Source organism: Phyllobates terribilis, unplaced genomic scaffold, assembly GCF_046119375.1.
Source record: "Phyllobates terribilis strain yellow unplaced genomic scaffold, ASM4611937v1 Scaffold_2__4_contigs__length_985480577, whole genome shotgun sequence".
Lineage (NCBI taxonomy): Eukaryota > Metazoa > Chordata > Amphibia > Anura > Dendrobatidae > Phyllobates > Phyllobates terribilis.
Window position 1 is genome coordinate 870,103,061 of NW_027362762.1, and position 25,128 is coordinate 870,128,188.

At 43.5% G+C, this 25,128-nt stretch overlaps 1 protein-coding gene across 1 annotated transcript in view; it reads right to left on the reverse strand.

Annotated features, from left to right (window-relative positions):
* Positions 1-25,128, reverse strand: part of MOSPD2 (motile sperm domain containing 2) — a 146,581-nt gene that overhangs the window by 34,125 nt on the left and 87,328 nt on the right. The window contains exons 10-11 of the mRNA XM_073668080.1: positions 1,964-2,076; positions 1,501-1,597 (exon numbers count right to left, since the gene is read on the reverse strand). Of these exons, the coding sequence (XP_073524181.1) occupies positions 1,501-1,597; positions 1,964-2,076 (210 nt within the window). The remainder of the gene's footprint in view (positions 1-1,500; positions 1,598-1,963; positions 2,077-25,128) is intronic.

Here is a 25,128-nt window from a genome sequence, read left to right on the forward strand (position 1 = left end):
TTTGATGTGGTCATAAATTAGCGGAGGCCAAAGAGGTCAGGTGACTTTTCTATTCTTATATAATAGAACATATATTTAGCATTAACATTAGTGGAGGGGAAAGCTTTTCATTTCCTCACCTAGACAACCCCTTAAGTTTTTCACACTCCTTTGAAAATAGCTAATTTTGCCAGGGAAAGTTGTCTCTGGTTATGCATTTCCTTTGGCGCCACTGCAGGACAGATATAGTATTGCAGAAGGCCATCCTAAAAACCCTTTAATCCCTTTCTGATGTGGAGCGTAATAGTAAGTCACATGTCAGATCCCACCTTTCCGGGCACATGTCAGCTGATCTATACAGCTGACATGTGCCCGGAACAGCCACGGGTGGAATTGCGATCCACCCGCGGCTGTTAACTAGTTAAATGCCACTGTCAATCTCTGACAGCGGCATTTAACTCACACTTTTGGGAAGCGTGTCACTGGCCCCACCCGTCGGCGACCCCGTGACATGATCGCGGGTCACCGATGGGTTGGCATGACAACCCGGGGTCTGCAGCAGACCCCTGTGGTTGTCATTGCCAGATTGCTATGAGGGCCGCCCAGCGGTCGGCGCTCATAGCAAGTGAGTAAATCTGCTACATACAGGCGATCTGATCATCACCTGTGTGTAGCAGAGGGGATCAGGTAACTGCAGATTCTAGTTTCCTATGGAGACTATTGAAGCATGCAAAAAAATCTAAAAGTTTAAATCACCCCCCTTTGTTGCATTCAAAATAAAACAGTAAAAAAAAAACCACACATACACATATTTAGTATTGCCGTGTTCAGAATTGCCCGATCAATATTAAAAAAGAATTAATCCGATCGGTAAACGGCGTAACAAGAAAACAATTCTAAACGGCAGAATTACGTTTTTTTGGTCACCGCAACATTGCAATAAAATGCAATAACTGCTGATCAAAACATCGGATCTACCCCAAAATGGTATCAATAAAAAGGTCAGCTCGGCACGCAAAAAATAAGCCCGCACCCAGGCCGGAGATCACGAAAATGGAGAAGCTAAGGGTCTCAGAAAATGGCGCTATATATTTTTTTTTAAGCAAACTTTGGATTTTTTTTTTTTACTACTTAAATAAAAAAAGCACCTATACATGTTTGGTATCTACAAACTTGTAATGACCTGGAGAATAACAATGGCAGGTCAGTTATAGCATTCAGTGAAAGTGGTAAAAAAACAACCAAAACACAACTGTGGAATTGCACTTTTTTGCAATTTCACAACACTTGGAATTTTTTCCCGTTTTCCAGTATACGATATGATAAAACCAGTTATGTCGTTCAAAAGTAGAACTTGTCCCGCGATAAATAAGCCCTCACACGGCCATATTGACCAAAAAAGAAAATAAAGTTATGGCTCTGGGAACAAGAGGAGCAAAAAACGAAACAGCAAAGATGGAAAATGCTCCGGTCATGAAGGGGTTAAATAAAATATCCTGTAGACTATAAAGCTTGATTCACCTTAAACGCCACTGTATTTTTGGTGACATTATTCAGGACAACAACACATTTCCTTTCTCCGCTTTCCTTGGATCCAAAATGCAATTCTTCTGCAGGACTTAAAAAAAAACCCAAACAATTAAGTCAAAGTTAACAAATAAAAAGATAACTTTTTTTTAATGAGAAAAGACAGATGTTACACGATAGATTATTACAGAACTCTCCGAAGACTCGTTTTGCAAGGAGAGAAAAATGAAGCGTCGTCGACCCTTTGGGAGTTTTCCTTTAGAAGGAAGCAGATGAAAACATCAACAGAAAGATGCGACTTTGGTGCGCAAATGAGATAAATCAGCAGAACATCGGCCGTGGCGAGATACACTACTGAAGATGGAACGTCACTGATGTCAGCACTTTAAGAAATGCGTTTCTCAATCTTCACAGCCACCGACATTATAAAAGTAAACCTTGTGATCTAATAACATACCTGATGTGTAGCAAAGGCCCTTTAAAAACGGATGACGTTCTCCTGTAGTTTTTTGGCTTGGCATCAGCCTTTTCGCTGTCGTCATGTTTGAAATGATCTTCTGAGCTGTGTATCTGCAATAGAAAAGATGAGGGTGAAATCTGTTGATCTGTCATTTGACTGCAACCCTTTTATCTCCTCGGTCCATTACAGACACCTACAGAAATTGCTTCCTCTCTAGTCCGTGTAATAATAGGATACAACAAGAACAGCAATTTAAGGATTGTAAAATCTCTACAGAACAAGACACAAATCCAACCTAGAATTGTCCTGAGGCTTTGCTCCAGCTAAAGGAGCAATCAACTTATGATGGATGCTGCCGTATTGTCATAAATGTGAGACAAATACGGGGCGGAAAACCAAAACGCAAACATTTTCCAAACAGGTGCACATATGTATGGATTACACATAGGCTTACAAATATCTGATGATGACTATTTAAATGGCCATTGTCCTCTCAGACAACTTGATCTCATTTCATAGATAATGTGATAAAAAGGCAATATGAAAATCACTTATTTAAAAATGACAAAGAATGATAAAGGAAAACCACAACGACACTAATGGAGCATAATACAAGGCTCTCATCCATCAATAGCAGTAGTAAAAAACACACACATATATATATATATATATATATATATATATATATATACATACACACATTCATATATACACACACAGTCATGGCCAAAAGTATTGGAACTCTTGATATTCTTCCAGAAAATGAAACAATCCTCCCACAAAATTATTACAATTACACATGTTTTGCTATACAACTGTTTAATTTCCTTTGTGTATTGGAACAACACAAAAAAAGAGAAAAAAAGGCAAATTGGACAAAATTTCACACAAAACCCGAAAAATGCTCCGAACAAAATTGTTGCCACCTTTCCAAAATTGTGGGTAAATAACTTTGTTTCATGCAGGTGATGCTCGTTCAAACTCACCTGTGGCAAGTAACAGGTGTGGGCAATGTGAAGAATGATGTTATTCATAACTTTATGAATTGTGTGAACTAGATACCTGTCAGTACTTACCTGATTGAGTAGTCTATTCTTATCAGTGGTAATACCGTTCATATAATATTACCAATTTGTTATTGTCACATCTGTGCCAATAGTTTTCATACATATCTTTAAAGATTATGATGTCATTCCCTTATTATATCATTCCTAATTGACGGGCACTGGGTGTCGTCTCCATTGCTATGTCCACGTACTGCTGTCATGTGTAATCTGAATCAAGCAGCAGAAATGCTAAAACGATTAAGGAAGTGGGGTGGGTCTGTCAATCCGTGCCTGCTTTCTTGTCTGTCATACATCATACAGGCATAGCACAGAGGAGGGCTTTTTCTTCAGGACAGGCAAATAACTGCATAATAGAAGGAGCAATACATTCTAAAGAAGTGAATGAAAGGAGGGTCCAGCACCTATAGCTCCGGCAGAATACGGATAAGGAGCAACCACTTACTCAAGAAAAAATGATCGTAAATTACAGAAAATCTGGACAGTTGATAGGTATCTTAGTTTGTAATTTTGGAGTGTCTAATAACCTTTACCTTCATCTGAGAGACGAGCGCAGCAAGAGCATGCTTCTCCTACAGATTGTGTGTGTACGGAAAGGTACACTTTAAAATAATCTGAGCATGAGGACCTTATATATAAACACTGCTCAAAAAAATAAAGGGAACACTCAAATAACACATCCTAGATCTGAATGAATGAAATATTCTCATTGAATACTTTGTTCTGTACAAAGTTGAATGTGCTGACAACAAAATCACACAAAAAATCATCAATGGAAATCAAATTTATTAACCAATGGAGGCCTGGATTTGGAGTCACCCCCAAAATTAATGTGGAAAAACACACTACAGGCTCATCCAACTTTGATGTAATGTCCTTAAAACAAGTCAAAATGAGGCTCAGTATTGTGTGTGGCCTCCACGTGCCTGTATGACCTCCCTACAATGCCTGGGCATGCTCCTGATGAGGTTGCGGATGGTCTCCTGTGGGATCTCCTCCCAGACCTGGACTAAAGCATCCGCCAACTCCTGGACAGTCTGTGGTGCAACGTGACATGATGTCCCAGATGTGCTCAATCGGATTCAGGTCTGGGGAACGGGCGGGCCAGTCCATAGCTTCAATGCCTTCATCTTGCAGGAAGTGCTGACACACTCCAGCCACATGAGGTCTGGCATTGTCCTGCATTAGGAGGAACCTAGGGCCGACCGCACCAGCATATGGTCTCACAAGGGGTCTGAGGATCTCATCTCGGTACCTAATGGCAGTCAGGCTACCTCTGGCGAGCACATGGAGGGCTGTGCGGCCCTCCAAAGAAATGGCACCCCACACCATTACTGACCCACTGCCAAACCGGTCATGCTGAAGGATGTTGCAGGCAGCAGATCGCTCTCCACGGCGTCTCCAGACTCTGTCACGTCTGCCACATGTGCTCAGTGTGAACCTGCTTTCATCTGTGAAGAGCACAGAGCGCCAGTGGCGACTCTGCCAATCCTGGTGTTCTGTGGCAAATGTGTCCTGCACGGTGTTGGGCTGTGAGCACAACCCCCATCTGTGGATATCTGGCCCTCATACCACCCTCACGGAGTCAGTTTCTAACCATTTGTGCAGACACATGCACATTTGTGGCCTGCTGGAGGTCATTTTGCAGGGCTCTGGCAGTGCTCCTCCTGTTCCTTCTTGAACAAAGGTGGAGGTAGCGGTCCTGCTGCTGGGTTGTTGCCCTTCTACGGCCCCCTCCACGTCTCCTGGTGTACTGGCCTGTCTCCTGGTATCGCCTCCAGCCTCTGGACACTACACTGACAGACACAGCAAACCTTCTTGCCACAGCCCGCATTGATGTGCCATACTGGATGAGCTGCACTACCTGAGCAACTTCTGTGGGTTGTAGAGTCCGTCTCATGCTACCACGAGTGTGAAAGCACAACCAACATTCAAAAGTGACCAAAACATCAGCCAGAAAGCATTGGTACTGAGATGTGGCATGTGGTCCCCACCTGCAGAACCACTCCTTTATTCAGGGTGTCTTGATAATTGCCAATAATTTCCATCTATTGTCTATTCCATTTGCACAACAGCATGTGAAATTGATTGTCAATCAATGTTGCTTCCTAAGTGGACAGTATGATTTCACAGAAGTTTGATTTACTTGGAGTTACAGTCATATGAAAAAGTTTGGGCACCCCTATTAATCTTAAGCTTAATGTTCTATAAAAATTGGTGTTTTTGCAACAGCTATTTCAGTTTGATATATGTAATAACTGTTGGACACAGTAATGTTTCTGCCTTGAAATGAGGTTCATTGTACTAACAGAAAATGTGCAATCTGCATTCAAACTAAATTTGACAGGTGCATAAGTATGGGCACCTCACCAGAAAAGTGACATTAATAGTTAGTAGATCCTCCTTTTGCAAAAATAACAGCCTCTAGTCGCTTCCTGTAGCTTTTAATGAGTTCCTGGATCCTGGATGAAGGTATTTTTGACCATTCCTCTTTACAAAACAATTCCAGTTCAGTTAAGTTTGATGGTCGCCGAGCATGGACAGCCCTCTTCAAATGATCCCACAGATGTTCAATGATATTCAGGTCTGGGGACTGGGATGGCCATTCCAGAACATTGTAGCTGTTCCTCTGCATGAATGCCTGAGTAGATTTGGAGCGGTGTTTTGGATCATTGTCTTGCTGAAAGATCCATCCACTTTGTAACTTCATATTTATCACTGATTCTTGAACACTATTGTCAAGAATCTGCTGATACTGAGTGGAATCCATGCGTCCCTCAACTTTAACAAGATTCCCAGTGCCAGCATTGACCACACAGCCCCAAAGCATGATGGAACCTCCACCAAATTTTACTGTGGGTAGCAAGTGTTTTTCTTGGAATGCTGTGTTTCTTTGCCACCATGCATAACGCCTTTTTGTATGACCAAATAACTCAATCTTGATTTCATCAGTCCACAGGACCTTCTTCCAAAAAGAAATTGGCTTCTCCAAATGTGCTTTTGCATACCTCAGCCAACTCTGTTTGTGGCGTGCTTGCAGAAACGGCTTCTTTCGCATCACTCTCCCATACAGCTTCTCCTTGTGCAAAGTGCCTTGTATAGTTGACCGATGCACAGTGACACCATCTGCAGCAAGTTGATGCTGCAGCTCTCTGGAGGTGGTCTGAGGATTGTCCTTGACTGATCTCACCATTCTTCTTCTCTGCCTTTCTGATGTTTTTCTTGGCCTGCCACTTCTGGCCTTAACAAGAACTGTCCCTGTGTTCTTCCATTTCCTTACTATGTTCCTCACAGTGGAAACTGACAGGTTAAATCTCTGAGACAGCTTTTTGTATGCTTCCCCTGAACAACTATTTTGAATAATCTTTGTTTTCAGATCATTTGACAGTTGTTTTGAGGAGCACATGATGCCACTCTTCAGAGGAGATTCAAACAGGAGAACAACTTGCAAGTGGCCACTTTAAGTAGCTTTTCTCATGATTGCATACACCTGGCTATAAAGTTCAAAGCTCCATGAGGTTACAAAACCAAAAAAAGTGCTTTAGTAAGTCAGTAAAAAGTAGGTAGGAGTATTTAAAACAAGAAAATGATAAGGGTGCCCATACTTATGCACCTGTCAAATTTTGTTTGAATGCAGATTGCACATTTTCTGTTAGTACAATAAACCTCATTTCAAGGCAGAAACATTACTGTGTCCAACAGTTATTACATATATCAAACTGAAATAGCTGTTGCAAAAACACCAATTTTTATAAAACATTAAGCTTAAGATTAATAGGGGTGCCCAAACTTTTTCATATGACTGTATATTCTGTTGTTGAAGTGTTCCCTTTATTTTTTTGAGCAGTATATATATATATATATATATATATATATATATATATATATATATATATATATATACATACATACAGTGCCTACAAGTAGTATTCAACCCCCTGCAGATTTAGCTGGTTTGATAAGATGCAAATAAGTTAGAGCCTTCAAACTGCAAACGAGAGTAGGTTTTATGAACAGAAGCATAAATCTTACAAACCAAAAAGTTATGTTGCTCAGTTGAATTTTATTAAATTTTAAACATAAAAGTGTGGGTCAATTATTATACAACCCCTATGTTTAATATTTTGTGGAATAACCCTTGTTTGCAATTACAGCTAATAATCGTCTTTTATAAGACCTGATCAGGCCGGCACGGGTCTGTGGAGTTATCTTGGCCCACTCCTCCATGCAGATCTTCTCCAAGTTATCTAGGTTCTTTGGGTGTCCCATGTGGACTTTATTCTTGAGCTCCTTCCACAAGTTTTCAATTGGGTTAAGGTCAGGAGACTGACTAGGCCACTCCAACACCTTGACTTTTTCCCTCTTGAACCAGGCCTTGGTTTTCTTGGCTGTGTGCTTTGGGTCGTTGTCTTGTTGGAAGATGAAATTACGACCCATCTTAAGATCCTTGATGGAGGAGCGGAGGTTCTTGGCCAAAATCTCCAGGTAGGCCGTGCTATCCATCTTCCCATGGATGCGGACCAGATGGCCAGGCCCATTGGCTGAGAAACAGCCCCACAGCATGATGCTGCCACCACCATGCTTGACTGTAGGGATGGTATTCTTGGGGTCGTATGCAGTGCCATCCAGTCTCCAAACGTCACGTGTGTGGTTGGCACCAAAGATCTCGATCTTGGTCTCATCAGACCATAGAACCTTGAACCAGTCTGTCTCAGAGTCCTCCAAGTGATCATGAGCAAACTGTAGACGAGCCTTGACATGACGCTTTGAAAGTAAAGGTACCATACAGGCTTGTCTGGAACGGAGACCATTGCGGTGGAGTACGTTACTTATGGTATTGACTGAAACCAATGTCCCCACTGCCATGAGATCTTCCCGGAGCTCCTTCCTTGTTGTCCTTGGGTTAGCCTTGACTCTTCGGACAAGCCTGGCTTCGGCACGGGAGGACACTTTCAAAGGCTGTCCTGGCCGTGGAAGGCTAACAGTAGTTCCATAAGCCTTCCACTTACAGATGATGCTCCCAACAGTGGAGACAGGTAGGCCCAACTCCTTGGAAAGGGTTTTGTACCCCTTGCCAGCCTTGTGACCCTCCACGATCTTGTCTCTGATGGCCTTGGAATGCTCCTTTGTCTTTCCCATGTTGACCATGTCTGAGTGCTGTTCACAAGTTTGGGGAGGGTCTTAAATAGTCAGAAAAGGCTGGCAAAAGAGATCTTTAATCCACACATGTGAAGCTCATTATTCTTGGTGCCTGAACTACTTCTTAATACTTTAGGGGGACCAAACAGAATTCTCGTGGTTTGAGGGGTTGAATAATAAATGACACTCTGAATTAACTTTTAACGTTTTAAAAAAAAAAAAAAAAAAAAAAAAAAAAAAAAAAAATTTGCTGCAGAGCATTTCCCACTTCCAGGCTGATCTACAGTACAAATGTCACAATGCCAAGTTAATTCCGCATGTGTCAACCAGCTAAATCTGCAGGGGGTTGAATACTACTTGTAGGCACTGTATATATATATATATATATATATATATATATATATATATATATATATATATATATATATATATATATATACATATACACACATACATTTGGACTCTTCTGAGACTTTACAAAGTTTTGCAGACAATTAAAAAAAGTTGGCAGTTTTTTTTCTTCTTCGGATTTTCTTGTCTGAAGATTTTATTTGGCAAAACTTTTATAAAAATGCATTTAACATTTATGACAAGAAAAAAAAATCTGTTGAGCAGTGTGCTCCTGATCAGATCAGCCATTCATTTGCAAACTGTCACAGATTTGCCATTTTATTTGCTTTGCAACATTTAGGTGACATTTTAGACTTCAGTGAGAATTCTCTAAAAATACATGCAGTCATGGCACAATCTGGAGAATTCTGTCCCCATTTAATGTGCTAATGTTCCTCTGTGACCTTTGATTCTCTAGGTCAGCTTCACTGACACCATTTACCAGCAGCGTGCACACAAGCCACAATGTTAGCTGCTAGAGCATTCAAGGTGCAGATGAGAACCACATCTGAAAATCAACATGCAACTTTCCTTCACTTTATAATGCTTTTGCAACGCAACAGGTAAAAAGCATGTGAGATAAATGTATTTTATCTGTAAATCTGCAGGGATAGTTACTGCATTACAATATAGGGGAAATAAACAAGATTTTCTTTCTCCATATACAGTTAACCCCCCCCCCCAAAAAAAAATATACCGCTACCTGCGACAACATCGGGGAAGTTGCACAGGTACAAAACACTGAGGATCAGTCACTCACACACCTACCATCCCACGGCTGATTGTGGACACCTTGACCTTGGCCGTGTGCCATGTGACCTTAAGCCTCTGCACATGCCCGAAGTCGCAGCGTTCACAAGCCGCTGTGGGGTGTAAAGATCTGGGAGGAGAGAGTGAGACCAAATCAGGGATCACAGTCACTCCTCGTGGGCATGCCATTGTCAAATAGGGCAGGTCCGGTCCGCCCCTAGTGATTGCCTTTGTGACTAGTCAAGATCCTTTGGATACGCAGCAAAAGATTGAAAACGTGACCATCACTAAATACTGTAAATTTTCCCCACACAATGTGGTTGCCTGTAATCAGCCATAAAAGACAGATGCAGCAATTTAATTTGTTTACAGGTCATCATCCAGCTTCCCTTTAAGTAAAAATAAAAATATAAGGCAAGTGGCTGGGAGATTTTTCTTTTCTGTAAGAAAATATTTTCTATTTTTATTTATTATGCTTTGCTTCTATAGCGCCATCATATTCCGCAGCGCTTTACAGACATCATCGCTGTGCCCACTGGGGCTCACAATCTAAATTCCCCATCAGTATGAACTGATAGGTCCTGCATTCAATTCCCTCAGCGCTGCAAAGCAACAGTGCTAACCACTGAGCCACTGTGCTAACCACTGAGCCACCCTGCTGCCCGAGTATTCTATTGAAATGGATTAATAAGAACATCAAAGATGTAGGTAAACTGTAGCAGTTGATATATAATGAATGAAAAAAAATCCATATAAGGGATTTGAATCTTGAAGTATTCAAGAGAATATATATTATATATATATATATATATATATATATATATATATATATACACACACACACACACCTACTAATAAATATATATATATATATATATATATATATATATATATACACACACATGAACACACACACACACATACATAAATATATACAAACATAATGCTGAAATCCAAAATCCACAGGAAGGTCTGCAGCAGCAAGTGTCACACTAAATCGTGCAGGTCTTGCTGCTAATTTCCCTACAGATTTCAGCAGAATTTATTTTAAGGCAACATTAATCCCAAGTTGCTGGACATTTGAAGAGGATTTACACATACATACATATATAAAATAGAAGTACAGTAAATACACTTAAATAATGCTCGCCTCTGCTGAGATGGAGGCTGGGGTGCACCGAGACCGTCATTAGACACACTGTAGGACCTTAAAAATTGACAGCAAAGGTCAACAGACCTGAGGATAATCCACAGCAAAATCTACAATAAAAGGACTTTATTGCAAATTTTGACTTGTGGATAAATTGTAGAACTTCCTCAACATAAAAGGCCATGCACAGAATAAAAAAAAAATCAGCATAGCAGGTGCTTGAAAGAAAACAATATTGAAACAAGAGTGAATAAAGACTTTACGTTAATTCTCTGGAGTGAGGAGACATTCCAAACTCTCCTGCCCCCCCAAAAAAAGCAAAGACTTCAAGGGAGACTGTCAGCACAGAGTGACTGTTCAAACCAAGTAGAGGCACTCGGTGCACCCTTGGTGTGGCCAAAACCAAGTAGAGGCACTCAGTGCACCCTTGGTGTGGCCAAACAGTTAAGTGCACCTTCCAACCTTATTTTTCATCCATCTCTACCCTACACTGGTGGAGTCAGAGTGTCATGCTAGGTAAGGGAAGGACCAAGTGTATGACGATGGGAAAAGGGGGGGGGGGGGGGAGCCCAACAACTAAGAAAAGGGAGAGCGGAGACCCCTAGGCAGATCTTTCAACACCCTGACTCCCCTACTGTCCCTAAATAGGATCCGCACCTATTGCCGAACAGTAAACCTAATCCCTAACTGTTTCTAGAGCTAGGCCCTAGTAGGGAGGGGAAGGGGTGAGCACTACTCGGCCCCCAATGCAACTAAAGACAAACAAGGAAAACAGACAAGGGAATACACTTAGCTTTGAGAAGACACCAGAGAGAAGACGACAATAATCCACCAAGAAACTCCAAGAAGTAATTAGCCAACTACTAGTACTCCAGGCCTGAGCAAACGAAAATAGTTCTAGCTCCGGCGACTCTCTGGAGACACTGAGGGTTTTTAAATATCAAGCAAGGGTGTGTCAATTAGCAGCAGAAGGTAGAGATCACTGTTGGGTCGTAGCGAGAGAAGGATACCACTACACTACAGAGATTAAAGGATCAAAAAGGTGTCTGAAAAGCCAAGAGCAGCAACCTCTACAGCCAGATCCAGAACGACTGTGTCAAACCTGATACACCGGTGACACAGAGCGGTCAATCAAAAAAGAACATCTGTACTTGGTTTGAACAGTCATTCTGGGTTGGCAGATTGAAATATTACATTAAAGTCAGTCTACCCATATTTGGAAGATAACACGATATAAGGCTGAGCTGCTGTAATGAAGAATCCTTAGGACAAAGATGAAGTTATTACAACAGCGCGTTTTTCAAGTGATAAAACCAATTGCATGGTTCCCTCTTCTTCAAACCTCTTCGCCTACAACAATGAACTCAACCCAATCACAGATAAATGTGCAGTGCTCCAGAAATGGTTTTACAAACATTTATTAGGGTCAAGTAGTTAGATTAAAAAAGAAAAATGGCAGCAAAAAAACACAACACAAGAGGAGAGTAGAGTCTGAAATGGTTTTATTTGATGCACAAGTTGGACACAGACAAAATAACAATAAAAGAATTGTAGCGTAATAATCAATGAAGTAATTATTAGATAGAAAATTAACCTAAGACCATTGTATATATAACATTTCATGTTTCTTCTTAAAATCCATTCAGTCTTCTTATTGTACAGTATAAGTCACTAGTAATGGAGGCCGCGATTTTCTCGCCAGTCTTGATGAGGAGGAATGTTGGGAGTCAGACGCTCCTGATTCAGTAACAGCATGTACCTTAATGAATTAGGAGCGTCTTATGAGTGGCGAGTGGTTCACCACAAATCTTACTCCTGTCCCTGACTGGAGTAGTATTCAACAGCTCTTCGTGAATTAGACAAGCTGGGGCATAATACCCACTTCATATCCCCACTCTGCCCATCTTGGCAGAGATAGGAAAAACTGAAAAAGCCAGAAGTCGCAGAATTTTTGCACAACTCAGAGAATTCTGATGAAATTTCTTTGATGAATTGGGCCCAGAGCTTTTCTGAGGCAAGTTTTCTAGTGAAAACTACTTCAGGAAATGCTCCTTCTTTGGGGAGACTTTGGAGGAGTTTTCCATTTCCTAGCGGTTTTGACCTTTTTTCTTTTTATTATCCTGAATCAATTTTTGCAGGCTTTTGATTGGACAGTGCCAATTTGGAGCAGATTTGATCGGGGTCATTTCAAAAAAGTGACATGAACTTTCCTTTTGCCCTTCAAGTTTTTTTTTTTCAAAACTTGAAACACAATGCTCAAAAGGCTGAATGTATGAACAGCAAAAAGGGGTTTGACATTAAAGATGTACAGTATATACATTTTTCAAGGATTTAAGTGATTTTTCAGGCATTATCTGAAAAATCCATGATACTCCTCAAATAATTCAGTGTGCACATACCCAAGGTTGTCTAATTAAAATCAGTAACATTTTTAAATCAATTAGTCCTTATTCAGACGTCATGTGTTTGTTCACGTACACAAAAAAATGGTTCACGTGTCATCAGTGTTATGGATCTGAGTTTCATCAGTGTTTGGTCAGTGCCCGTTTTTACCATCAGTGTTATGGATCTGAGTTTCATCAGTGTTTGGTCAGTGCCCGTTTTTACCAACAGTGTTATGGATCTGAGTTTTATCAGTGTTTGGTCAGTGCCCGCTTTTACCATCAGTGTTATGGATCTGAGTTTTATCAGTGTTTGGTCAGTGCCCGTTTTTACCATCAGTGTTATGGATCTGAGTTTCATCAGTGTTTGGTCAGTGCCTGTTTTTACCATCAGTGTTATGGATCTGAGTTTCATCAGTGTTTGGTCAGTACCCGTTTTTACCATCAGTGTTATGGATCTGAGTTTCATCAGTGTTTGGTCAGTGCCTGTTTTTACCATCAGTGTTATGGATCTGAGTTTCATCAGTGTTTGGTCAGTGCCTGTTTTTACCATCAGTGTTATGGATCTGAGTTTCATCAGTGTTTGGTCAGTGCCCGTTTTTACCATCAGTGTTATGGATCTGAGTTTCATCAGTGTTTGGTCAGTGCCCGTTTTTACCATCAGTGTTATGGATCTGAGTTTCATCAGTGTTTGGTCAGTGCCTGTTTTTACCATCAGTGTTATGGATCTGAGTTTCATCAGTGTTTGGTCAGTGCCCGTTTTTACCATCAGTGTTTTGGATCTAAGTTTCATTTCATCAGTGTTTGGTCAGTGCCTGTTTTTACCATCAGTGTTATGGATCTGAGTTTCATCAGTGTTTGGTCAGTGCACATTTTTACCATCAGTGTTATGCATTTGAGTTTCATCAGTGTTTGATCAGTGCCCGTTTTTACCATCAGTGTTATGGATCGGAGTTTCATCAGTGTTTGGTCAGTGCCCGTTTTTACCATCAGTGTTATGGATCTGAGTTTCATCAGTGTTTGGTCAGTGCCCGTTTTTACCATCAGTGTTATGGATCTGAGTTTTATCAGTGTTTGGTCAGTGCCAGTTTTTACCATCAGTGTTATGGATCGGAGTTTCATCAGTGTTTGGTCAGTGCCTGTTTTTACCATCATTGTTTTGGATCTAAGTTTCATTTCATCAGTGTTTGGTCAGTGCCCGTTTTTACCATCAGTGTTTTGGATCTAAGTTTCATTTCATCAGTGTTTGGTCAGTGCCCGTTTTTACCATCAGTGTTTTGGATCTAAGTTTCATTTCATCAGTGTTTGGTCAGTGCCTGTTTTTACCATCAGTGTTATGGATCTGAGTTTCATCAGTGTTTGGTCAGTGCCAGTTTTTACCATCAGTGTTATGGATCGGAGTTTCATCAGTGTTTGGTCAGTGTCAGTGTTTTACCATCAGTGTTTCATTAGTGATTTTCACATATGAAAAAATAAATAAAATCTATTGCAATGTTAATCACGGACAGAACACGGACTGTACACTGATGCCATCTGTGTTCTGTCCATGACTTTCTCGGACCCATAGACTTGTACTGGCACTCTTCATCCATGATGCCATTTACGTGAAAAACTGATGTCTGAATGAGGCCTTAGTAATGACTTTTAAGCAAAGGTGTTCATATATCTTAGCTGTCGGATGAACCCAACCTAAAGCACTCTCCTGGCCCTTCTTGACATCCCTTTAAGGAAATCTCAGTTTGGCAGAGCATGCATGTGTTTTCAATGCAAAAAGGAACAAGCAGCTGTCAGAGACATGGGTGGTGGCGGCCTATTCCTGGGGGAGAACTAATGGATTGGGTATTGAAACTTAACATGGCTGTGACAAGACAGGAGGCCGCATGCTCCTTAGAAGGTCAGTTGATTTGTCCGATGGCAATATAATGCGTATGGGGGGCACAGTCAAAATACTGCACCCATAGAAGACTATAGGACTGTCCTGCACCTCGATTGCCTTCAATTTCATGCAGACTTTCTGATGGATTCTCTTTTAATTAGACAAAAAAATGAATGAAAGAAATCAACTTTGCAATACTATCATTTCGTAAGCATCTGCAGAATCACCCGCACCAATAATCCAGTCACATTTCTCTGCTAAAAACTGATTAAAAGTATTTAAGCTGTGATTTGGAAGCCGCTCTCAATCCTGGCACCTGCAGAAATAAAAAGAAATAAAAATGTAATTGTCGATAGGGCACAAGTTGTGGTGGTTACCGCCATTTACTACCATCTATCATAGAGCTGTATATTAATAGTGCTGTTCAGTACAATACAGACTTCTAGAAGTAATATCAGCCTTTGTAACACAATCTGGAGGGATAATAAGCACTAAAAGGGAATAAAGAAATGCTCTCTAGTTCTTCACTGCTGTCAATGAGCCATTAATTATGATTGACAGCAGGGGTTCAACAATTCAGAGGCAGTGTTATGGGGTTTGGGGCAGTCAGAAGACGACTAAATAAGGTTAGAAAGCACTTTACAGGGGGATTAGGAGCCCTCAATGTCTAAACTGGTGCAGCAATTGTTCCTGGGACTCTTAAATAAACCGTTCAAGTAGAAAAATGCAATTTAAGACATGAGTAAGCATGACACATTATATTTCCAAAAGCCACACTCCGAAATTAAACTTCTTGAAAGATCCATGGGCTGAAATCTGGCCTTTAAACAAGATGGCCAGAGTCAGATGAGCGGTCACGTTACCCCAGAGAATTCTGCTAAGAAAAGGCTCTTCGTACCAAGGGTATTGTTCTCTAATCTAATGTCTGAACAGAAGCCCAAAGAGTAGATTATAACCAGGATCCAAACCACACTGCCGACAGAGACACGAGTCTGAAGGTCAATTCATGGGATCCTACTGCAGATGTTTCTTCTCATCTGTATTAAAGGAAAAATGCCTGTACTGACCTTTAAAAAAGGTATTCCCATCTCAGAGATCCTATCCCAATATGTAGTAGGTGTAATAATAATATTAGCAAATCCCTCCAATTAGAAATGTAGTATAGTTCTTCTGATTCACTATGTCGCTTACCCCATGTGCAGGGCATTGCAGTAGCTTAGGTATCCATGGTTACGACCACTCATATAATATTTTTTATAACAATATTTTTTATTTATATGGCGCCAACATATTCTGCAGCACTTTACAATTAAGCGGGGACATGTACTGTACGTACAATAAATTCAATACAATTTAAGACAGTTTAAACAGTTACATTAGGAGTGAGGTCCCTGCTGACAAGCTTACAATCTACAAGGAAATGGGGGGACACAATAGGTGGACATAATAGGTGAGAAGTGCTTGTTATTTCAGGTCTGGAAATTATAATAAATAGGGATTTTCATATAAAGCTGCATGATCCGGTCATCAGCCAGTATGCTTAAGTGCAATAATCAAGTACCGAGAGCAGTTATCTTGTGCATGGAGGGTGTGGAGACAGATAAATAGTAGGGAACAGATTCTGAATGATATTTAGAAGGAGGGGACAGGGGAAAGTTAGTTTACTGAGTAGTTGAGGTGGTAGGCTTGTTGGAGGTGCGAGGTTCGGATTATGGGGGATGTTAGTCTTAGGTCATTTGTAGAATGGAGGGCAAGTGTAGGGCGATAGACAGAGATGAGAGAGGAGATATAAGGCGGTGCAGAACTGTGGAGAGCTTTGTGGGTGAGAGCGATGAGTTTATATTGGCGAAGCGAATGGGCTACAAGTGTAATGGCTGGCACAAGATGGAGGCATCGGTGAAGCGGCTGGACAGAAATACGACCCTGGCTGACGCATTCAGGACGGATTGGAGAAAGTTTGGTAAGAGGGAGACCGATCAGAAGAGAGTTGCAGTAGTCCAGACGAGAGTAAATAAGAGTGACAGTAAGAGTTTTAGCAGTTTCAAAGGTGAGAAAAGGTCGGATTCTGGAGATGTTTTTAAGATGCAGGTGACGAGTGAATGAGTGATCGGATATAGGGAGTAAAAGAAAGGTTAGTGTCGAATATGACCCCAAGGCAGCGGGCGTGCTGCTTGGGAGTTAAGGTTGAACCCTCCAAGGTAATTTCGATGTTAGGTTAGTGGAGGGGAAAAACACAAGAAGTTCAGTTTTAGAGAGATTCAGTTTAAGATAGAGGGAGGACACGATGTTAGAGACAGCAGACAAACAATCCTTGGTATTTTGCATTAGGGTAGGGGTGATGTCAGGGGAAGAGGTGTATAATTGGGTGTCGTCAACATAGAGATGATACTGGAACCTAAATCTGCTGATTGTTTGTCCAATAGGGGCAATGTATAGAGAGAAGAGGAGGGGGCCTAGGACTGAGCCATGCGGAACCCCGATAGTAAGGGGACGAGGAGAGGAAGAGGAGCCAGCAAAAGATACAGTGAAGGAGCGGTCAGAGAGGTAGAAGGAGAACCAGGAGAGAACGGTTTCCTTGAGGCCTATAGAGCGGAGCATAGTGAGGAGGAGCTGGTGATCCACAGTGTCGAATGCTGCCGAGAGATCCAGAAGGATCAGCAGGGAGCAGTGACCTTTGGATTTAGCTGTTAGTAGATCATTAGAGACTTTAGTGAGGGCAGTTTCAGTGGAGTAAGGAGTGGAAACCAGATTGTAGAGGGTTGAGGAGAGAGTTATCTGAGAGATAGCGGATTAGACCGGAGTGGACCAAGCATTCCAGGAGTTTAGAGATGAAAGGAAGATTAGAGACAGGTCTGTAGTTAGCAGTGCAGTTCTGGTCCAGGGATGGCTTTTTAAATAAAGGGGTTATGATGGCATGTTTAAATGAGGAGGGAAAGATACCTTAAGAAAGAGAGAGGTTAAATATTTTAGTCAGGTGAGTGGTGACCACCGGTGAGAGAGACTGCAGGAGATGTGAAGGAATGGGGTCACTGTTGCAGGTTGTAGGTCGAGAACAAATGAGGAGCTGGGTAACTTCTTCTGTAACAGGCTCAAAGATGGCTAGTGAGTTTGAAGTGCAATAGGGAAGGGGATCCAGGCACTGGGGAGATTGGGCTGAGATGTCCTGATGTATGTGGTTGATTTTTTCTTGGAAATAAGTGGCCAGACCCTCACCACTGAGGTTGGTGATGGGGACCTGTGGTTTAAGTTTCAGGAGGGAGTTTAAGGTTTCAAAAAGTTGTTTTGGCTTGTTGGACAGTGAAGTGGTGAGGGTGGTGAAGTAGGATTGTTTGGCCAGATGAAGGGCAGAGTTATAGGTTTTGAGCATGAATTTATAGTGGATGAAGTCCTCTGCTAAAAGAGATTTTCTCCACTGACGCTCAGCACACCTTGAGCAACGCTAAAGAAAACGTGTTTGCATCGTGTGCCAGGGCGGCCGTTGTCTGTGTCGGGTCTTTCTACATGTAGAAGGTGCTGCTTCATCTAGGGCATTCTTCAGTGTATTATTGTAGTGTGACAATGCTAAGTCAGAACAGGAGAGGGAGGAGATGGGGGCTAAAGATGTGTGCAGAAAAGCTTCTGGGTATTAATGGTATGTGTATTCCTATAAGTGTGGTAAGTGGGGGTGTCCCAGGTGAGGAGACGGTTCTTGACAGAGAAGGAAAGAAGGTTGTGGTCCGAGAGCTGGAGAGGGGAGTTAGTAAAGTCATGCAGTGAGCAGAGACGGGAGAAAACCAGGTCCAGAGTATTCCCGTCTTCATGCGTAGGAGAATTAGTAAATTGTGAGAGGCCGAATGAGGAGGTTAGAGAAAGTAGATGAGAGGCAGATTGGGAGAGGGGATCATTGATGGGGATACTAAAGTCTCAAATGATGATGGTGGGGATGTTACAGGATAGAAAGTGAGGTGGCAAAGTGATCCAGGAACTGGCGGGAGGAGTCTGGAGGGCAATACACAACTGCTACTCGCAGGAAGAAAGGTTTGAAGAGTCTGACGGTGTGGACTTCAAAGGAAGGAAACATAAGTGAGGGAACTGGGGGGATGACCTGGAAAGCACATTGTGGTGAAAGGAGCAAACCAACACCTCCACCCTGTCTATTCTCAGGTCTGGCGGTATGTGAAAATTTCAGCCCACCAAATGAGAGAGAAGCAGCTGCGGTGGTGTCTGAATGCTGGATCCAGGTTTCTGTAATAGCCATAAGGTTAAGGGAATTAAAGAGGAAAAAATCGTGAATGTAAGTTAGTTTGTTACACACAGACCGTGCGTTCCAGAGAGCACAGTGGAAAGCAACAGTAGAGGGCATGCACTGAATTTTAATAAGATTAGCAGGATTTCTACATGCAGTAGGAGAGTAGTGTATGTTAGTGGAGGGAGGCCCAGGGTTGGGGGAGGTGTCGCCAGCAACTAGGAGAAGGAGAAAAAGGAGAAAGAGCAGGTGGTGCAATGATGAACATTTTGAGTGCTGTATGGAGGTAGTGGATGGTTTGGAGTGAGTGAGAAATGTCAGTAGAGCCTCAGAGCTATACATGGGAGAGGGGAGAAGGGAGGGGTTGATATGGAAAGAGTGCATAGAACGTGTTAAAGGGCGGGTGAGATGTGTGAAAGCAGAAGTTAAAACAAGTAAGAAGCAGAATGCTTTGACTAATGTGTGGCACCCCAGGGGTCTGGTTACCACAGTAATAGAAATATTACGTCTGAGAACAAGTGGGAGGTTTCCTGGTCAGGAGCCCTTAAACATGCAACACATCCTGTCCCAGACCAGATAGGGGAGGAACCTGCCCTATATAAACTGGATCTGGGGCGGGGTTAGTAGAGTCAGAGCCTGGAGTTTGTTCCAGACACAGGGAAAGTAACAGCGAGGAGCTCTGTAGGAGCAGGAGCTGAAGACCAGGGACTTGAGCTAATCGGAGTTCGTCCTGGCAGAAGACGCTAAGAACCGGACACAGGAGTCCGAGGCTGTGGGGACTCATATATACTCAGCAGCAGAAACCTGCCGGCAGGAGATTTCAGGTCCTCTGGCCATAGAAGCCCGGAGGCTCAGTCACGAGCAAGGGACCAGCACCGCCATCGAGGAGTGGGGGCCATCAGAAGGCCCCAAGTCACCAGCCATACGCGTGAGCACCACACGGTACACTCAGGGACGTGGGCTACTTCCACTCGCTTACAGCAAGGTAGCCAGGAAGAGTGCAGATAGAAGGGGAGGCCTACAACTCCACCTGGCCAGGGGAACTCCAGTTAGCTCACAGACTGACCAGGCCTCTTATGCTAGCCAGTACTCCCGGGAGGGTCTGCCTTATCATCATCAGTAAAGACCCTAAACTGCACTGCAAAGCCTCTGAGTCGTTCCTGCTGCGCTCATGCACCATCACTCCCATCATCCACACTCACTACCCTGAGGCTATACTCCTCCCGTGGGGAGTTATACTACACTCTGCTGCCCTCACAACATCAGCCTCAGAGGTTTGCTCAGCAGCGGCGGTTCTTATTGACCGCAATCCACGGGTGGCGTAGTCGGACATTGCATCATACTGATACAGAGACTGCCACAATATTGGTCTGGCCACCCTGAGCCACGGCACCGGGTCGCCACTACTACTCCCAGCATTGCCCTGAAGTCCGGTCCCGGGTGCCCCACGGCCCAGGGGGTGCGTCAAATGCATGATGCAATACAACTGACCAAGAAGCAGCATGTTTGTATGAATATCTTATGCAGCAACTGCCATTGTATAACTGCTTATTAAAAGCACTTTAAGCTATTGCACTTAAAGTCTGTTGCACGCGTGACCCAGCACACCTGCTATCCTGAGCCAGAGCAGAGTATACACTGCTCAAAAAAATAAAGGGAACACTCAAATAACACATCCTAGATCTGAATGAATGAAATATTCTCATTGAATACTTTGTTCTGTACAAAGTTGAATGCGCTGACAACAAAATCACACAAAAATCATCAATGGAAATCAAATTTATTAACCAATGGAGGCCTGGATTTGGAGCCACCACCAAAATTAAAGTGGAAAAACACACTAAAGGCTGATCCAACTTTGATGTAATGTCCTTAAAACAAGTCAAAATGAGGCTCAGTATTGTGTGTGGCCTCCACGTGCCTGTATGACCTCCCTACAACGCCTGGGCATGCTCCTGATGAGGTTGCGGATGGTCTCCTGTGGGATCTCCTCCCAGACCTGGACTAAAGCATCCGCCAACTCCTGGACAGTCTGTGGTGCAACGTGACGTTGGTGGATGGAGCGAGACATGATATCCCAGATGTGCTCAATCGGATTCAGGTCTGGGGAACAGGCGGGCCAGTCCATAGCTTCAATGCCTTCATCTTGCAGGAACTGCTGACACACTCCAGCCACATGAGGTCTGGCATTGTCCTGCATTAGGAGGAACCCAGGGCCAACCACACCAGCATATGGTCTCACAAGGGGTCTGAGGATCTCATCTCGGTACCTAATGGCAGTCCTCTGGCGAGCACATGAAGGGCTGTGCGGCCCTCCAAAGAAATGCCACCCCACACCATTACTGACCCACTGCCAAAAAGGTCATGCTGAAGGATGTTGCAGGCAGCAGATCACTCTCCATGGCGTCTCCAGACTCTGTCACGTCTGTCACATGTGCTCAGTGTGAACCTGCTTTCATCTGTGAAGAGCACAGGGTGCCAGTGGCGACTCTGCCAATCCTGGTGCTCTGTGGCGAATGCCAAGCGTCCTGCACGGTGTTGAGCTGTGAGCACAACCCCCATCTGTGGACGTCGGGCCCTCATACCACCCTCATGGAGTCGGTTTCTAACCGTTTGTGCAGACACATGCACATTTGTGGCCTGCTGGAGGTCATTTTGCAGGGCTCTGGCAGTGCTCCTCCTCTTCCTCCTTGCACAAAGGCGGAGGTAGCGGTTCTGCTGCTGGGTTGTTGCCCTTCTACGGCCCCCTCCACGTTTCCTGGTGTACTGGCCTGTCTCCTGGTAGCGCCTCCAGCCTCTGGACACTACGCTGACAGACACAGAAAACCTTCTTGCCACAGCTCGCATTGATGTGCCATCCTGGATGAGCTGCACTACCTGAGCAACTTCTGTGGGTTGTAGAGTCCGTCTCTTGCTACCACGAGTGTGAAAGCACAACCAACATTCAAAAGTGACCAAAACATCAGCCAGAAAGCATTGGTACTGAGATGTGGTCTGTGGTCCCCACTTGCAGATCCACTCCTTTATTGAGGGTGTCTTGATAATTGCCAATAATTTCCATCTATTGTCTATTCCATTTGCACAACAGCATGTGAAATTGATTGTCAATCAGTGTTGCTTCCTAAGTGGACAGTTTGATTTCACAGAAGTTTGATCTACTTGGAGTGATATTCTGTTGTTTAAGTGTTCCCTTTATTTTTTGAGCACTGTATATGAATTGAAATGTCTGCCAACATGAAGCACCAGTTGGCCAAACTGAGTAATTAGCCAATTAGCACATGGCCAGAGCAGGCAATGCTATGCAGGATAAACAAAGCAATATACAACAGAGGGCCATAAAACAGTGAAATAGATAGCTTTGAATACAGAACCAAAGAAAAAAAAACACAGCAGCAATGGATTAAATACCATGTAGAAATTTTGCTAGAATATGATTTTGTTCACACCCATATAGTGACAGTTAGTTGCTAGTGGTCGTAACCATGGATACCTGAGCTACTGCAATGCCTGAAAATGAGGAAAGAGACATAACGAATTAATAGAACTATACTACCAGCTCTTAGTGGTCGTAACTATAGATACCAAAGCTACTGCAATGCCCTGCACATGGGGTAAGTGAATATGAAGAACTATACTAAATTTCTCATTGGAGGCATTTGCTTATATTATTATTATTACACCTACTACATATTGGGATAGGATCTTGGAGATGGGAACACCCCTTTAAGGGAGTCCTTCACTCCTAAAACTCAAATTAAATCATTTATACATTCATATAGCCCCTAAAAAGTTATTGTATACCTGTAAATAAGGGGACCTCAGTGCTCTTTTGGCCAGGCCAAGGACTCAGGGTGCTGTCAGACGCTTCTCCACAGCATGATCGACAGCGCTCATTTTGGAGCACTGCCTGAATTGAATCCTCAGCCCTGCACGCACTGACACTGCAGGTGAGGAGAGCACACACAGTGACACTGCAGGTGAGGAGAGCACACGCACTGACACTGCAGGTGAGGAGAGCACACACAGTGACACTGCAGGTGAGGAGAGCACACGCACTGACACTGCAGGTGAGGAGAGCACACGCACTGACACTGCAGGTGAGGAGAGCACACGCACTGACACTGCAGGTGAGGAGAGCACACGCACTGACACTGCAGGTGAGGAGAGCACACGCACTGACACTGCAGGTGAGGAGAGCACACGCACTGACACTGCAGGTGAGGAGAGCACACGCACTGACACTGCAGGTGAGGAGAGCACACGCACTGACACTGCAGGTGAGGAGAGCACACGCACTGACACTGCAGGTGAGGAGAGCACACGCACTGACACTGCAGGTGAGGAGAGCACACGCACTGACACTGCAGGTGAGGAGAGCACACGCACTGACACTGCAGGTGAGGAGAGCACACGCACTGACACTGCAGGTGAGGAGAGCACACGCACTGACACTGCAGGTGAGGAGAGCACACGCACTGACACTGCAGGTGAGGAGAGCACACGCACTGACACTGCAGGTGAGGAGAGCACACGCACTGACACTGCAGGTGAGGAGAGCACACGCACTGACACTGCAGGTGAGGAGAGCACACGCACTGACACTGCAGGTGAGGAGAGCACACGCACTGACACTGCAGGTGAGGAGAGCACACGCACTGACACTGCAGGTGAGGAGAGCACACGCACTGACACTGCAGGTGAGGAGAGCACACGCACTGACACTGCAGGTGAGGAGAGCACACGCACTGACACTGCAGGTGAGGAGAGCACACGCACTGACACTGCAGGTGAGGAGAGCACACGCACTGACACTGCAGGTGAGGAGAGCACACGCACTGACACTGCAGGTGAGGAGAGCACACGCACTGACACTGCAGGTGAGGAGAGCACACGCACTGACACTGCAGGTGAGGAGAGCACACGCACTGACACTGCAGGTGAGGAGAGCACACACACTGACACTGCAGGTGAGGAGAGCACACACAGTGACACTGTGGACACTAATACATAGCGCCATTAATTCCACACCGCTTTACAGACATCATCATCTCTGTCCCCATTTGGGCTCACAATCTAAATTCCCTATCAGTATGTCTTTGGAGTGTGGGAGGAAACCGGAGAACCCGGAGGAAACCCACACAAACACGGGGAGAAGATACAAACTCCTCGCAGATGTTGTCCTTGGTGGGATTTGACCCCAGCGATGCAAAACAACAGTGTTAACCTCTGAGCCACTGTGCTATCCACTGAGCCACTGTGCTGCCCACCTCCCCCCTCTCCTGTAGCAGCTGTTTGCAGCACACAGGACCACACTGTAGCAGGAGGTCGATGTGGACAGAAGAGGTGGGTGAGAGCGTGCCAGTTCCAACACTGTGTGTGTGCACTCGGCTTCTGCAGTGTTGGTGTGGGCTTGTTCTTATCTCCCTCTACTGTCAACATCAGCTGCCCGCTACAGTGAACTCCTGTGAAGTGAGCTTGTAATGACACTGTGTGTGATATCACGCTGTGTCAATAATGTTATGGAGACATTGTCTGATTTGGAATGAATTTTTTTTTCAAATTTTGGTGGAAAATAAGTATTTGGTCAATTACAAACAAGCAAGATTTCTGGCTCTCACAAACCTGTAACAACTTCTTTAACCCCTTAAGCCCCGCGGGTGGTTTGCACGTTAATGACCGGGCCAATTTTTACAATTCTGACCACTGTCACTTTATGAGGTAATTACTCTGGAACGCTTCAACGGATCCCCCTGATTCTGAGACTGTTTTTTCGTGACATATTGTACTTCATGATTGTGGAAAAATTTCTTCGATATCACTTGCGTTTATTTGTGAAAAAAACGGAAATTTGGCGAAAATTTTGAAAATTTTGCAATTTTCAGAATTTGAATTTTTAAGCCCTGAAATCAGAGCGATATATCACACAAAAGAGTTAATAAATAACATTTCCCACATGTCTACTTTACATCACCACAATTTTGGAACCAAAATTTTTTTTTGTTAGGGAGCTATAAGGGTTAAAAGTTGACCAGCGATTTCTCATTTTTCCAACAAAATTTACAAAACCATTTTTTTAGGGACCACATCACATTTGAAGTGACTTTGAGGGGCCTTTATGACAGAAAATACCCAAAAGTGACACCATTCTAAAAACTGAACCCCTCAAGGTGCTCAAAATCATATTCAA